Below are 14,611 nucleotides of genomic sequence, written 5' to 3'. Positions count from 1 at the left end.
AGATTTACTTCTGTTTTTTTATTTGCTTCGTTTTCTTGGTATCATTTGTTGAAAATCATACTGAGATAGGCAAAGAAGCTGGAATCTGGCTGCTGATTGGTGGCTCCAAAATATGAGACTTTTTTCATTGGTTTAACAATTGTGTTCATCCAGCTCCCAGTAGTGCATTGTTGCTCCTTCAAAAAAGGATACCAAGAAAATAAAACAAAATTGAGAATAAAAGTAAATTGGAAAGTTGCTTAAAAATGTATGCTCTATCTGAATCATGAAATAAAAATTTGGGGTTTTATGTCCCTATAAGATTCATGTAAATAGTACATACACATGTCCTCTCTTTTCCCTCTCTATTCTCTCTCACCCTCTGCTTTATGTGAATAGTACATACTAATATGTGTATATTACAAAAATGCTTCTATTCAAAACTGAAATACATCTATGTGGAATCCAATTTTGTCTGGAATGACCCTTTAACTCCTTAGCTACCAAGGACGCGCCAGGCATGTCCTACAAAAAGTGTAAGTTACTGACCAAGGAGGTGCCTGGCATGTCCTACAAAAAGTGTAAGTTACTGACCAAGGACATGCCTGGCACATCCTCTGGGCTTTCAAGCGATCACTTCCAGCCACTTTCAAGGTATTGCAGCGATGCCTCAATATTGAGGCATCATGCAATACCCTTTTTTCAGCAAACCGATGCAGAGAGAGACACTCGGTGGCCCTCTCTGCATCGACCAGTGATGTGCCAATCGTTGGTGGCCTGGGAGGGATCCAAAGGCGGCGGGTGGGTGGCCTATAAAACGCCACTGTTCACCACACTTGTATGATGCCCAGCAGTTAAGGGGTTAATTAGGTAGCTTGTAGGGTTAATTTTAGCTTTAGTGCAGAGATCAGACTCCCACCTGACATATCCGACCCCCTGATCCATCCTTGATCCCCCTCAAACATCTCTCTTCCCTCCCCCATTCCTTAATTGTCCCCGCCATCTTATGTACTGGCAGAAAGTGTTTTTTTTTTTTGTTTTTTTTTTTAAATATCTATTCAGCTGTGATGGATCCCCCCTTATCCCCCAACCACCCTGATCCTCCTCCCGTTACTTATTTGCCGCCATCTTGGATACTGGCAGCTGACTGCCAGTACCCAGTTTGGCCCCCCCAAAAAAAGTTATTTTTATTTATGAAATATTAATTTTTCTGTAGTGTAGCTGCCTTCCCTCTCCCTCCTTCCCATTCACTTACTACATTGGTGGCAGTAGGTGCTGCACGCGCCCCCCCGCACGCTCCTGGCACCCGGCGTGCACATTGCATTTACAGGAACCGGATGCCGAGTAGCGATGGGCCGCCCACCCACCTCCCTGCTAAGTTTCCCACCCACCAACGATCAGCACCATCGCTACCAGTGCAGAGAGGGCCACAGAGTGGCTCTCTCTGCATCGGTGTGTAAAAGAAAATTGGTATTGCAGGATGCCTCAATATCGAGGCATCACTGCAATACCATGAAAGCGCCTGGAAGCGATCAGGATCGATTCCATTGCTTCAAACCCCTAAGGACGTACAGGGTACGTCGTTGGTCGTTAACTGACCTTTTTTTTGTAGGGCGTATCCTGTACGTCTTAGTCGTTAACCCCTTAGTGACCAGAGCACTTTTCCATTTGTTGACCGTTTGGGACCAAGGTTATTTTTACATTTCTGCGGTGTTTGTGTCTAGCTGTAATTTTCCTCTTACTCATTTACTGTACCCACACATATTATATACCGTTTTACACATACAGTATTATATACCGTTCTTCTCTCCATTAAATGGACTTTCTAAAAAAAACATTATTTTCATCATATCTTATAATTTACTATAAAACAAAATTATAAAATATGAGGAAAAAATGGAATAAATCCCATTTTTTCAAACTTTGACCCCCAAAATCTGTTACACATCTACAACCACCAAAAAACACCCATGCTAAATAGTTTCTAAATTCTGTCCTGAGTACCCAATGTTTACATGTTCTTGCCAGTACCCAATTTGAAATAAGAGGTATTTTTATTTTTATTTTATTAAAGTATTGCTTTATTTCTGTAGTGTAGCTGCCCCCCCTCAACATTCAACCCCCATCCTCTCCCAGATCCCTTAATTTTGAAATCCAACCCTCCCCAGTCCTCTCTCCCACCCTCAGATCTACAGCATATTGATGCTGTTTGTAGGGATCTGCCGTGCACGTGCACACGATCCCTCCTTCACCGATGACCGCCCACCCGCCTCCCTGGATGAACTTCCACCCACCAACGATAACGGCCATCGATGGCCGATGCAGAGAGGGCCACAGAATGGCTCTCTCTGCATCGGATGGCTAAAAACTGTTATTGTAGGATGCCTCAATATCGAGGCATCACTGCAATAACATGAAAGCGGCTGGAAGCAATCAGGATCGCTTCCACGGCTTTCAAAGACCAACGACTTACGGGGTACATCCTTGGTCATTACCTGCATTTTTTTGCAGGACGTACTGCATACGTCGTTGGTCGTAAAGGGGTTAAAGGGGCACTAAACACAATTTTTCTTTTGTGATTCAGATAGAGCATGCAATTTTACGCAACTTTCTAATTTACTCCTATTATAAAATTTTCTTCATTCTCTTGATATCTTTATTTGAAAAAACAAGAATGTAAGTTTAGAAGCTGGTCCATTTATGGTGAATAACCTGGGTTGTTCTTGCTGATTGGTGGATAAATTTATCCACCCGCCTCCCTGGATGAACTTCCACCCACCAACGATAACGGCCATCGATGGCCGATGCAGAGAGGGCCACAGAATGGCTCTCTCTGCATCGGATGGCTAAAAACTGTTATTGTAGGATGCCTCAATATCGAGGCATCACTGCAATAACATGAAAGCGGCTGGAAGCAATCAGGATCGCTTCCACGGCTTTCAAAGACCAACGACTTACGGGGTACATCCTTTGTCATTACCTGCATTTTTTTGCAGGACGTACTGCATACGTCGTTGGTCGTAAAGGGGTTAAAGGGGCACTGAACACAATTTTTCTTTTGTGATTCAGATAGAGCATGCAATTTTACGCAACTTTCTAATTTACTCCTATTATAAAATTTTCTTCATTCTCTTGATATCTTTATTTGAAAAAACAAGAATGTAAGTTTAGAAGCTGGTCCATTTATGGTGAATAACCTGGGTTGTTCTTGCTGATTGGTGGATAAATTTACCCACCAATAAACAAGGGCTGAAAATGCCTTTTTCAAATAAAGATAGCAAGAGAATGAAGAAAATTTGATAATAGGAGTAAATTAAGTTGCTTAAAATTGCATGCTCTATCTGAATCACAAAATAAACTATTTTAATTCAGTATCCCTTTAAGTTTCAAGTGACTAGTACACACACATGCTCTGTTCTCTCACCCTCTGATTTAAGTGAATAGTACACACACATGCCCTCTCTTCTCTCTCACCCTCTGCTTTATGTGAATAGTACACACACATGCCCTCTCTTCTCTCTCACCCTCTGCTTTATGTGAATAGTACACACACATGCCCTCTCTTCTCTCTCACCCTCTGCTTTATGTGAATAGTACACACACATGCCCTCTCTTCTCTCTCACCCTCTGCTTTATGTGAATAGTAAACACACATGTCCTCTCTTCTCTCTCACCCACTGCTTTATGTGAATAGTACACACAAATGCCCTCTCTTCTCTCTCACCCTTTGCTTTATGTGAATAGTACATACACATGCCCTCTCTTCTCTCTCACCCTCTGCTTTATGTGAATAGTAAACACACATGCCCTCTCTTCTCTCTCACCCTCTGCTTTATGTGAATAGTACACACACATGCCCTCTCTTCTCTCTCACCCTCTGATTTATGTGAATAGTACACACACATGCCCTCTATTCTTTCTCACCCTCTGCTTTATGTGAATAGTACATACACATGCCCTCTCTTCTCTCTCATTTGCTGCTTTATGTGAATAGTACACACATGCCCTCTATTTTGATATTATTGAGCAATTTTAATATCCCTCAAATATTAGGTGTGAGGAAATTATAAAGTACCTTTTACTAGTTGAAATAAAACCCTAAACCATGAAACATTGTCTGCATTTAATGTTCTGACAGGTGACATTAATACTGACGTAGATGTTAAAACAGAAGATATGCAAGAAATGTGTGACAGTGACAATGAAGGTAAGTGCACGTGTGTGACGTGTCTTCTGTTTATGAGGTATTGCCTGGTTTTTATAGCTTATTGTCTGCAAGTACTGCACATTATGTCACTAGTCAGGGTGTCACCTCACTCACACACTGAGTGTCACAGTACAATATAGCCTGATACTCACTGACTGTTGTCACATTTCTAGTGTTTCTAGCTGCGGATACACAGGTAGCACTTTGTAGGAGCATAAAATAAATCTCACATCGCTGTTATCTTTAAAGCCGCCTGTAATATACCTTTAACACCACTCTTCCAGCTATGATGTCACATTGCACATTTAACCCCACCTAGCCTGAATATCCTTGCTTTATTGTTAACAAGCTATTTGCATTAAGACTTCACTTGTGTGTTCTGCAGAACATTTTTAGACTCTGCTTGCTTAGTTCTTACCTCTCTATACAGATTATTCCTCTCGGTTGTAACAGGATTTGCTTAACTTAAACCTCTCCTGGTTCTGACTGCTAGATAGATAAATCCTTAAGCAAAGCAGGAGGTTTTACTTCCACTGCAGTAACAAAACAGCAGGACCGCTATTCAGTGAGGATCCTAGGGATACTTGCTACTCTGTGTTGCACCTCCCACTCCAGCCCCTCCATCTGCAGTGTATTTTCCTATCAGAAATTATAGAGCCAATGTGTATAGCATCTCAGGAACTGTGTTTTCTAACCTCTTACAACTGAGCAAGTTCCTTTCCCCATTTCCTGAAGTTGATCTTTCCTCCTGCAGCACCACACTTTGTACAAAGACAGATCTCCTCTCCTCTAACCCCCACGGGTAACTCACCAATTCATAAACCTGAATCCCTGCTGGCAATACTTAAGTTTACAGACATTCCTGCTGTGAATACTCAGCCTGTATCACGCTGTGTAGTTTTCCTGTACACTGCAGTGTGGTTCACAAAAACAGAGGGACACTGCCACCAAGTGGTGCAAAATCTACATTACAATCTTAATAATTCTACATTGAAGATACTATTTCCTTTCTGATACAAAGTATTTACCTTGGAAGTTTAAAGTTGTATCTGTCAATTTATGCTGTGCCACACTCTCGCAGTGACTATTTCTGGTAAGTTCTGCAGCTGAGATCTATCGCCAGTCTTACTCCTTTCATAAAAGGGAGTTATCACATCTCTATGTCCTGTCGTTATATTGTGAGTTAAAGAGACATTGTATTTAAACCTTCTATCATACATGTGAAAGACCAGCAGAGAAACATGTTCCTATTTTTATGTGGAACTTTTTAAAGAGACATTGTTTTCTGAAAGCAATCTACAGCATTAAATATAGAACTAACCAAGCAGATGCATTGAGAACACATATACAAAAAGGCAATATTAGTAATAATTACTGTGGTGAGAAATGGCAGCAGCAGTGAACATGGAAATTTCAATAGTGTGTAGTAGTGTACCCAGCTGAATTGTGTATGCTAATGAGCTGTACACGTGGGCCCCAAGGCAGAACATGCTGTGATCTGAGATGTCATCGCAGAAAATGCAGCATGTCTGCAGAAAGAATGGGACACATGGAAGATCTGTTAGCACTTACTTAGCAGCACTGCTCTACATTAGACAGTTCTCTTCAAACAGAGCTTTGCTCTGGCTGCACTGCGTAGGTTTTTCTTAACACAGTGCATCCAGAGTAAAGTGCTGTTTGAAGAGAACAGTGACTGGCTCTCTGGGATTTTTAACCCTGCACCTAGCCATTCCCAGTCTGCAAAGCTTTGACTTCTAAATGTAAGATGTTCTTGTGAGCAATGCACCTTTTTATTTCTACCTTGTAATGTTAGAGCAAGAGTAAAGGAAAAAAATGTATTCAAGAAACATTTTTTTAAAAATAACAAAATTTAAATTGAATGTTATTTCAAAATGACCTGGCAGAAATTTTTTCACTAAAAAATTCTCATTGCAGAAAGTGAGGAAAAATTCTGCCACTGGGCACGTGGGCACACACTTGCATATGCAGAGATGTGGCCTGTGGGTGAACATTTTATTTTTTAGATACATTTATTAAGAAAGACCAGAAATATATGGGCTTTAAATGAACTTCCACTATACTGCCAATACGAAATATTGCAATATAAAATACCGTTTCTTAGAGTGAAAACCTGGGAAGTCACACGATAGACACACCTTTAAAAAAGGACATTGTACTTTTGACATTTCATTTTTAGTCATAAGGCAATTTAAATGTATTGAAGAAGATGGTATTTGACTAACAAGCAGAACTGCAAAATTATGTCTTATAGAAGAAGCACAACTGTTCAAGTATTCCTAACGGAACACTGTCTAAATGCTGTATTAGATTATATAAGATTGTATTACATTGTATCTCAATGCAACATATTGTTGGATGATGTGTAGCAAGTAGAAGTTACCATTCAAGAAGATTTTTAACAAGTCTAGTCTTAAAGGAGACATAGTATACATAGACACCGGTGTCTTTTTTGCAATTTTAGAAGAACGTATATGTTTTTTTAGCAAATGTCATATGATTGTCTAATATAATAAATCTTTTGGAATATAATAATTTAGTGGTAAATCATTTAATATAAGAGTGTACCAATTAAGAGGTCAAAGAAAACAAGTATCTAAGTAGGTAATATAACCACCACATATAAAGTGACATGATTAAGTGAGAACATATAGTAAGGAGAAGAGAAGGGGAAAAATCACCATACACACGTATTTACAACATTACATTCACCTGCAGAAAGGTATAAAATTGCTGAAGTACAAGTAATTTTTGTATTTATTACAAGACGCATTATAAATACCAACAAAAAAAAGGAACGTACATACATACTCATAACTGTGTCTAATAGGAATCAGCAAGTTTTTTTGCGTCACCTTATACATTATACATCTAGTTCTATAAACCAGTTGGATACGTTTATTAAAGGTGAGCAAGATTCCACCATTGATCAGGACAGGTAATAAACTCTTTTTAACGATAATCTTGAAATGCAAGAGTTGTATTGTCCACGTCAGGTATAAGGGCTGTTGGAATACTAGTGCTATATTGTCCTCATGTAAGATATAAGAGCTGTTGGAATACTAGTGCTGTATTATTCCTATGTCATGTATAGGGAGTGCTGTATTTTGCCCATGTCAGGTATAGGAGCTGTTGGAATTCTAGTGCTTTGTCAGCATGTCAGGTATAGAAGCTGTTAAAATACTAGTACTGTATTATCCCCATGTCAGATATAGGTGCTCAGTGTTCTCCACAGAAAATGTTGCCATCTGGGTCAGGTGGCATTATGAAGTAGCCGGGTGGGGGCAGTGTGATATTTTATAATATTTTATCATTTTCAGATATCCAAAACACAAATTAATTGAATAATTTAACAGAATGTATTAAATGATCATTTGTGCAATAAAAATTGAACATTTTTAATTTAACTTAAGATAGCTAAAATTTTAGCGGGTAGTCCGTAAAATCAGCTGGGTGGTGCATCCGCTAAAAAGGTCCTGGGAAGAAAATTGAGTGCTGTTGGAATTCTATTACTGTATTGTTCCGTCTCCGGTCAAGGAGCTGTTGGAATACTAGCGCTGTATTGTCTCCATGTGAGGTATAATGGGTGTTATTGTGATGTGAGTGCATTTGCAAAGCATATGTGATGTTTTAATGAAAAACATTACAATGGATTCCATTTTTAAAACTCAAGAAAACAACCGTATAATACACAAGGGAATTCTGATTGGCTACAGTGGGGGTTATTTGCAGCTGGTAAAGTCACTAAATCCCAGCTAACTTGTTTTACTTCATGCCACAGGCTGTACTTAAGCTGTCACTACATACTATTACTTCCAGATGTGACAGATAGTGATCAATACTCTGGTTTAGTTAAATTACACAATGTTTTACATTTTATTTTAATCTTAAGTTTTTAAAAGAGACCATTGACACTGTAAATATTGACTCTTTAGATTGTTTGTTTGTTTTTTATTGCAGGTGAAAATGATGCTAAGATTTCTTGTAACATGGAACAAACAGAAGGTCAGTGGCTAAGAAATATGCCAGGAGCTGCAGAACAAGAAATATGTGCCAATATAAGCACAGGTGAGTGTACATGTGTGATATGTCTGAGGGATACAGGGCACAGGTGAGTGTACATGTGTGATGTGTCTGATGGATACAGGGTACAGGTGAGTGTACGTGTGTGATGTGTCTGAGGGATACAGGGTACAGGTGAGTGTACGTGTGTGATGTGTCTGAGGGATACAGGGCACAGGTGAGTGTACATGTGTGATGTGTCTGATGGATACAGGGCACAGTTGAGTGTACGTGTGTGATGTGTCTGATGGATACAGGGCACAGTTGAGTGTACGTGTGTGATGTGCCTGAGAGATACAGGGCACAGGTGACTGTACGTGTGTGATGTGCCTGAGGGATACAGGGCACAGATGAGTGTACGTGTGTGATGTGCCTGAGAGATACAGGGCACAGGTGACTGTACGTGTGTGATGTGCCTGAGGGATACAGGGCACAGATGAGTGTACGTGTGTGATGTGTCTGAGGGATACAGGGCACAGGTGAGTGTACATGTGTGATGTGCCTGAGGGATACAGGGCACAGGTGAGAGTACGTGTGTAACATGTCTGTGAAACAGGGCACAGGTTTGTGTTAGTGTGTGAGATGTAAGGGACACAGGGCACAGATGAGTGTACGTGTGTAACATGTAAGGGATGCAGCCACAGGTGAGTGTATGTGTGTGATGTGTTTGTGCGAAACAGGGCGCAGGTAAGTGTATGTATGTAATGTGTCTGAGGGACACAGGACACAGGTGAGTGAACGTGTGTTTACATTTAAGGGATGCAGGCCACAGGTGAGTGTACGTGTGTGAGGTGCCTGAGGGATACAGGGCACAGGTGAGTGTACGTGTGTGAGGTGTCTGAGGGAAACAGAGCACAGGTGAGTGTACATGTGTGACATGTAAGGGACACAGGGCACAGGTGAGTGTACTTGTGTGACATGTAAGGGATGCAGGCCACAGGTGAGTGTACTTGTGTGACAGGTAAGGAATGCAGGCCACAGGTGAGTGTACATGTGTGATGTGTCTGAGGGATACAGGGCACAGGTGAGTGTACATGTGTGATGTGTCTGAGGGATACAGTGCACAGGTGAGTGTACATGTGTGATGTGTCTGAGGGATACAGTGCACAGGTGAGTGTACATGTGTGACGTGTCTGAGGGATACAGGGCACAGGTGAGTGTACATGTGTGAGGTGTCTGAGGGATACAGTACTGGTGAGTGTACATGTGTGATGTGTCTGAGGGATACAAGGCACAGGTGAGTGTACGTGTGTGACATGTATGGGGGATACAGGGCACAGGTGAGTGTACATGTGTGATGTGTCTGAGGGATACAGGGCGCAGGTTAGTGTACATGTGTGATGTGTCTGAGGGATACAGGGCACAGGTGAGTGTACGTGGGGGATGTGTCTGAGGGATACAAGGCACAGGTGAGTGTACATGTGTGATGTGTCTGAGGGATACAGGGCACAGGTGAGTGTACATGTGTGATGTGTCTGAGGGATACAAGGCACAAGTGAGTGTACATGTGTGATGTTCCTGAGGGATACAGAGCACAGGTGAGTGTACGTGTGTGATGTGCCTGAGGGATACAGGGCGCAGGTTAGTGTACATGTGTGATGTGTACTTTTGTGACAGGTAAGGAATGCAGGCCACAGGTGAGATGTGTGTGATGTGTCTGTGGGAAACAGGGCGCAGGTGAGTTTATGTGTGTGAGGTGTCTGAGGGATACAGGGCACAGGTGAGTGTACATGTGTGATGTGTCTGAGGGATACAGGGCACAGGTGAGAGTACGTGTGATGTGTCTGAGGGATACAGCGCACAGGTGAGTGTACGTGGGGGATGTGTCTGAGGGATACAAGGCACAGGTGAGTGTACATGTGTGATGTGTCTGAGGGATACAGGGCACAGGTGAGTGTACATGTGTGATGTGTCTGAGGGATACAAGGCACAAGTGAGTGTACATGTGTGATGTTCCTGAGGGATACAGAGCACAGGTGAGTGTACGTGTGTGATGTGCCTGAGGGATACAGGGCGCAGGTTAGTGTACATGTGTGATGTGTCTGAGGGATACAGGGCACAGGTGAGTGTACGTGTCTGATGTGCCTGAGGGATACAGGGCGCAGGTGAGTATATGTGTGTGTTGTGTCTGTGGGAAACAAGGCACAGGTGAGTGTATGTGTGTGTCACATGTAAGGGATGTAGACCACAGGTGAGTGCACGTGTGTGATGTGTCTGTGGGAAACAGGGCACAGGTGAGTGCATGTGTGTGATGTGTCTGTGGGACACAGGTGAGTGTATGTGTGTGACATGTACGGGACACAGGGCACAGGTGAGTGTACTTGTGTGACATGTCTCTGTGAAACAGGGCACAGGTAAGTGTATGTGTGTGTCTCACTTTTAGAGCCACTACTCCCGCCCAATAAAACACATAGATGGAAATGCACCTGTTATTTGTGGTGATTGTGATATAACTTATGTAGGGCACGTTCTTTTATATTTACACTTTTTGAGTCACCAGCTCCTACCTGTGATTGGCTGATTGCTGTCACATGGTACAGGGGGAGTGGAAATATACATAACTTTGAAATTTGCTATAAAAAATCTACTCATTTGAAATTCAGAGAAAATGCTATTGTATTGTACCGCCCTATTTCCCTACTACCTCTTGCCTCAAAGCTTCTTGAAAAGCTAGTATATGCACGTCTGTCCCATTTCCTTACATTAAACTCCCTCCTTGACCCACTGTAATCTGGATTTCGCCCCCTTCACTCAACAGAGACAGCAATTGTTAAGGTTACCAACGACCTACTTACAGCAAAATCAAAAGGCCACTTCTCTCTACTTATCCTCCTTGATCTGTCTGCAGCTTTTGATACTGTCGACCACCCTCTTTTTGCTCTATACCCTCCAATCCTTCTGCATCTGTGACACAGCTCACTCTTGGTTTTCTTCCTATCTGTCTAACCGTACCTTTAGTGTAGCCTTCTCTGGGGTATCCTCTGCCTGTTAACTCTTTCTGTTGGGCTCTGTCCTCGGTCCCCTTCTCTTCTCAATCTACACGTCCTCACTAGGTTCCTTAATAAAGTCCCACGGGTTTCATTATCACTTGTATGCCGACGATACCCAAATCTACCTCTCTGCACCAGAATTATCTCCTTCCTTGCTAACCAGTGTCACTAACTGTCTCTCATATCTCATCTTGTATGTCCTCTCACTACCTCAAGCTAAATCTCTCCAAAACTGAGCTCCTTATATTCCCACTTCTTCAAAAATCTCCACCCCCCCATGTCTCTATAACTGTTGACAACTCCATCATTACCCCAACCTCACATGCCCGATGTCTTGGGGCCACACTTGACTTAGATCTTTCTTTCACTCCTCACATTCAGTCCTTGGCTAAAGCCTGCTACTTCCACCTTAAAAACATCGCTAAAATTAAACAATTCCTTACACAAGACACAACAAAGATTTTAATCCACTCTCTCATCCTTTCCCGCCTCAACTACTGCAACTTTTTCCTCTCTGGTCTCCCTAGCTGCCGCCTAGCTCCTTTACAATCCATAATGAATGCCTCTGCCAGGCTCATCTTTCTTGCACATTGCTCTTTATCTGCCGCACCTCTCTGCCAATCCCCTCACTGGCTTCCTCTTGCCTCCAGGATTAAACACAAAATTCTCACTCTGACACACAAAGCCCTCAATTGCATTGCTCCCTCCTACATCTCAGTCCTTGTCTCCAGATACTCTCCCTCCTGTCCCCTTCGCTCCGCTCATGATCTCCTAGTCTCCTCCTCTCTTGTTACCTCCTCACATTCTCGTCTACAAGATTTCTCAAAACTGTCTCCCATCTTATGGAACTCTGCCTCACTGCACAAGAATCTCCCCTAGTTTTAAAAGCTTCAAGTGCTGTCAGGGTTTTTTCCTTGATCCGTTTGCCATGTGCTGCTGGCAGCCATTTTACTCACCTCTCTTGCTGACTCTGGTGCATACTGTGTGATACTGCTCATTTCCTGCACTTTCTTTTATGGGCAGACTTGTGTACATCATCTGTGTGAGACAGGATGCAGTCTCAGAATTGTGATGTCATCACTTATTATTTAAAGGGCCTCTGTTCAGTATGCTTTGCCCTTGCGTTGTCTCAGACCTGTTTGTGAGAGCTCCTGTGTATTACCTGGCTGTCTGACGTCCCTCCTGGTTCTTGATCCCTGGTTTGCTCCTGACTCTGCTGCTCTCCTTGTTCCTGATTCCGGCTCGTCTGACTATTCGCTTTGACTCCTGACTCGGCTCGTCTGACTACCAGTTCTGGTTTTGATACCTGGCTTATTTGACTTGTGGACTTTTTATTATTTTTTGCTATTAATAAAGGTGTGATTATTTTTACACTTCTTGTCTCAGTCTGATTCCTGGCACCCTGACAATACACAAGGGCCATGAATCCTGATGGTGCTAATAATCCACCTTTACCTGCCATAATTTCCAGGATGGATGAACAGGATCACCGCTTGGATCAATTTGCACTAGCCCTGCAAACCCTGCTGACTCGCACTGCACATTTGGACCAAAGTGTCCCGCAAATTATGGTTGCTCCTGTTTCCGCTGCTGCACCTAGTCCTACCAGGAGCATGTCTGGTTCTGCACCTCTACCTCAGCAATATGGAGGCGATCCTAATCAGTGCAGAGGGTTTTTGAACCAGGTCGGCATATACTTTGAGATGTTACCTCAGGCGTTTCCCTCTAACAGAGCTAAGGTGGGATTTCTCATATTGTTACTCTCTGACACAGCTCTTGCCTGGGCTAATCCCTTGTGGGAGACTAATAAACCTGTGATTTCAAATTACCCTGAATTTGTGGCCTCCTTTCGGATGATGTTCCGGCTCGCTCCTCCTCTGCTGCTAAACGACTCATGTCCATTCAGCAAGGTACAAGATCTGTTCCTCAGTATGCCATTGAGTTCCGTACGCTTGCCGCAGAGGTAGGTTGGAACAATGAAGCCCTTGTTGCCGCCTTCTTTCGTGGGTTCTCTGATTCGATTAAAGACGGAGTTGCTGCCAGAGATTTACCAGAAGATCTTGAGGCATTGGTGTCTTTTTTTTTTTTTTTTATCCTAATTGACATCAGACTAAGTGAGAGGCCCTCTTTTAAGGGTTGCTTGCGGAAGCCTCCTGTTCCGTTGTCTCCTACGTGTTCGTTCCCACCTATGCCTCCCTGTCCTCCCATGCCTCCTGGTCCCGAGTCACCAGGTACTGCTGAGCCGATGCAGTTGGGATTCATGCGTCTCTCCGCGGGGGAGAGGGCCTTTAGGAGGAGGGAGGGGCTCTGCCTCTATTGTGGGTTACAGGGCCACCTTTTTAAGTCTTGTCCTACACGGCCGGGAAACTCTCACACCTAAGGTCATGTCGGGTGCAGGCCTTGGGTGGTTTATCCTCATCTCCAGAACTGCTAAAGGAGTAACCTTTGGTCACGGTTATCCTTTCCTGGGTGGACTCCTCCATAGTCACCCAGGCTCTTGTTGACTCCGGTGCTGCGGGCTATTTCATTGACAGTGCTTTTGTATCAAAGCACTCCATTCCTGTTTTGCCTCGGTCCGTTCCGCTTGCTATTGAGGCCATTGATGGCAGGCCCCTTCAGCCCGCACTTGTTACTCACGAAACTGCTCCGTTATCCATGGCTGTTGGGGCTCTCCATTTTGAAACCCCCCAGTTCCAGGTGATAAACTCTCTGCATTTTCCGGTTATTCTGGTTTATCCTTGGCTCCAAAAGCACAATCCCAGTCTCGATTGGCGCAGGTCCGAAATGTTGTCGTGGTCTCCGCAATGTATTTCCACTTGTCTTCGGAAACCAGTTAAAGTCTTGTGCACGTCTTCGGTATCTCAATTGCCAGAGGAGTACCAAGAGTTCCTAGACGTTTTTGCCAATGTGTGTGCCGGTACGTTGCCTCCTCATCGGTCTTACGATTGTGCCATAGACCTGCAACCCGGAGCCATTCCTCCTCGGGGCCGGGTTTACCCTCTGTCTGTTGCGGAGAATTGTGCTATGGAGGAGTATGTTGCCGATGCTCTGTTGCGGGGGATCATCCGCAAATCCTGCTCTCCTGCAGGGGCTGGCTTCTTCTTTGTGAAGAAAAAGGGTGGAGAGTTAAGACCATGCATCGATTATAGGGGTCTTAATCGTCTTACAATTAAGAATGCTTACCCTATTCCGCTCATTACGGAACTCTTTGACCGCCTCAAGGGAGCTACGGTCTTTACTAAACTTGATTTGAGAGGAGCGTACAATCTCGTTAGGATCAAGGAGGGCCACGAATGGAAAACAGCATTTAACACCAGGAGCGGGCATTATGAGTATCTTGTAATGCCCTTTGGCC

General features: G+C 43.3%; 1 protein-coding gene across 1 annotated transcript in view; it reads left to right on the top strand.

Annotated features, from left to right (window-relative positions):
* Positions 1 to 12,576, top strand: part of LOC128657082 (oocyte zinc finger protein XlCOF7.1) — a 45,268-nt gene extending 32,692 nt beyond the window's left edge. Inside the window, exons 7-9 of the mRNA XM_053711322.1 lie at positions 4,118 to 4,186; positions 8,165 to 8,272; positions 12,280 to 12,576. Coding sequence (XP_053567297.1) covers positions 4,118 to 4,186; positions 8,165 to 8,272; positions 12,280 to 12,302 — 200 coding nt within the window. The 3' untranslated portion in view covers positions 12,303 to 12,576. The remainder of the gene's footprint in view (positions 1 to 4,117; positions 4,187 to 8,164; positions 8,273 to 12,279) is intronic.
* Positions 12,577 to 14,611: the final 2,035 nt, after the last annotated feature.

Source organism: Bombina bombina, chromosome 4 (assembly GCF_027579735.1).
Source record: "Bombina bombina isolate aBomBom1 chromosome 4, aBomBom1.pri, whole genome shotgun sequence".
Lineage (NCBI taxonomy): Eukaryota > Metazoa > Chordata > Amphibia > Anura > Bombinatoridae > Bombina > Bombina bombina.
The sequence above is the reverse complement of the archived record's forward strand: the minus strand, read 5'-3'. Positions and strand labels throughout refer to the sequence as shown.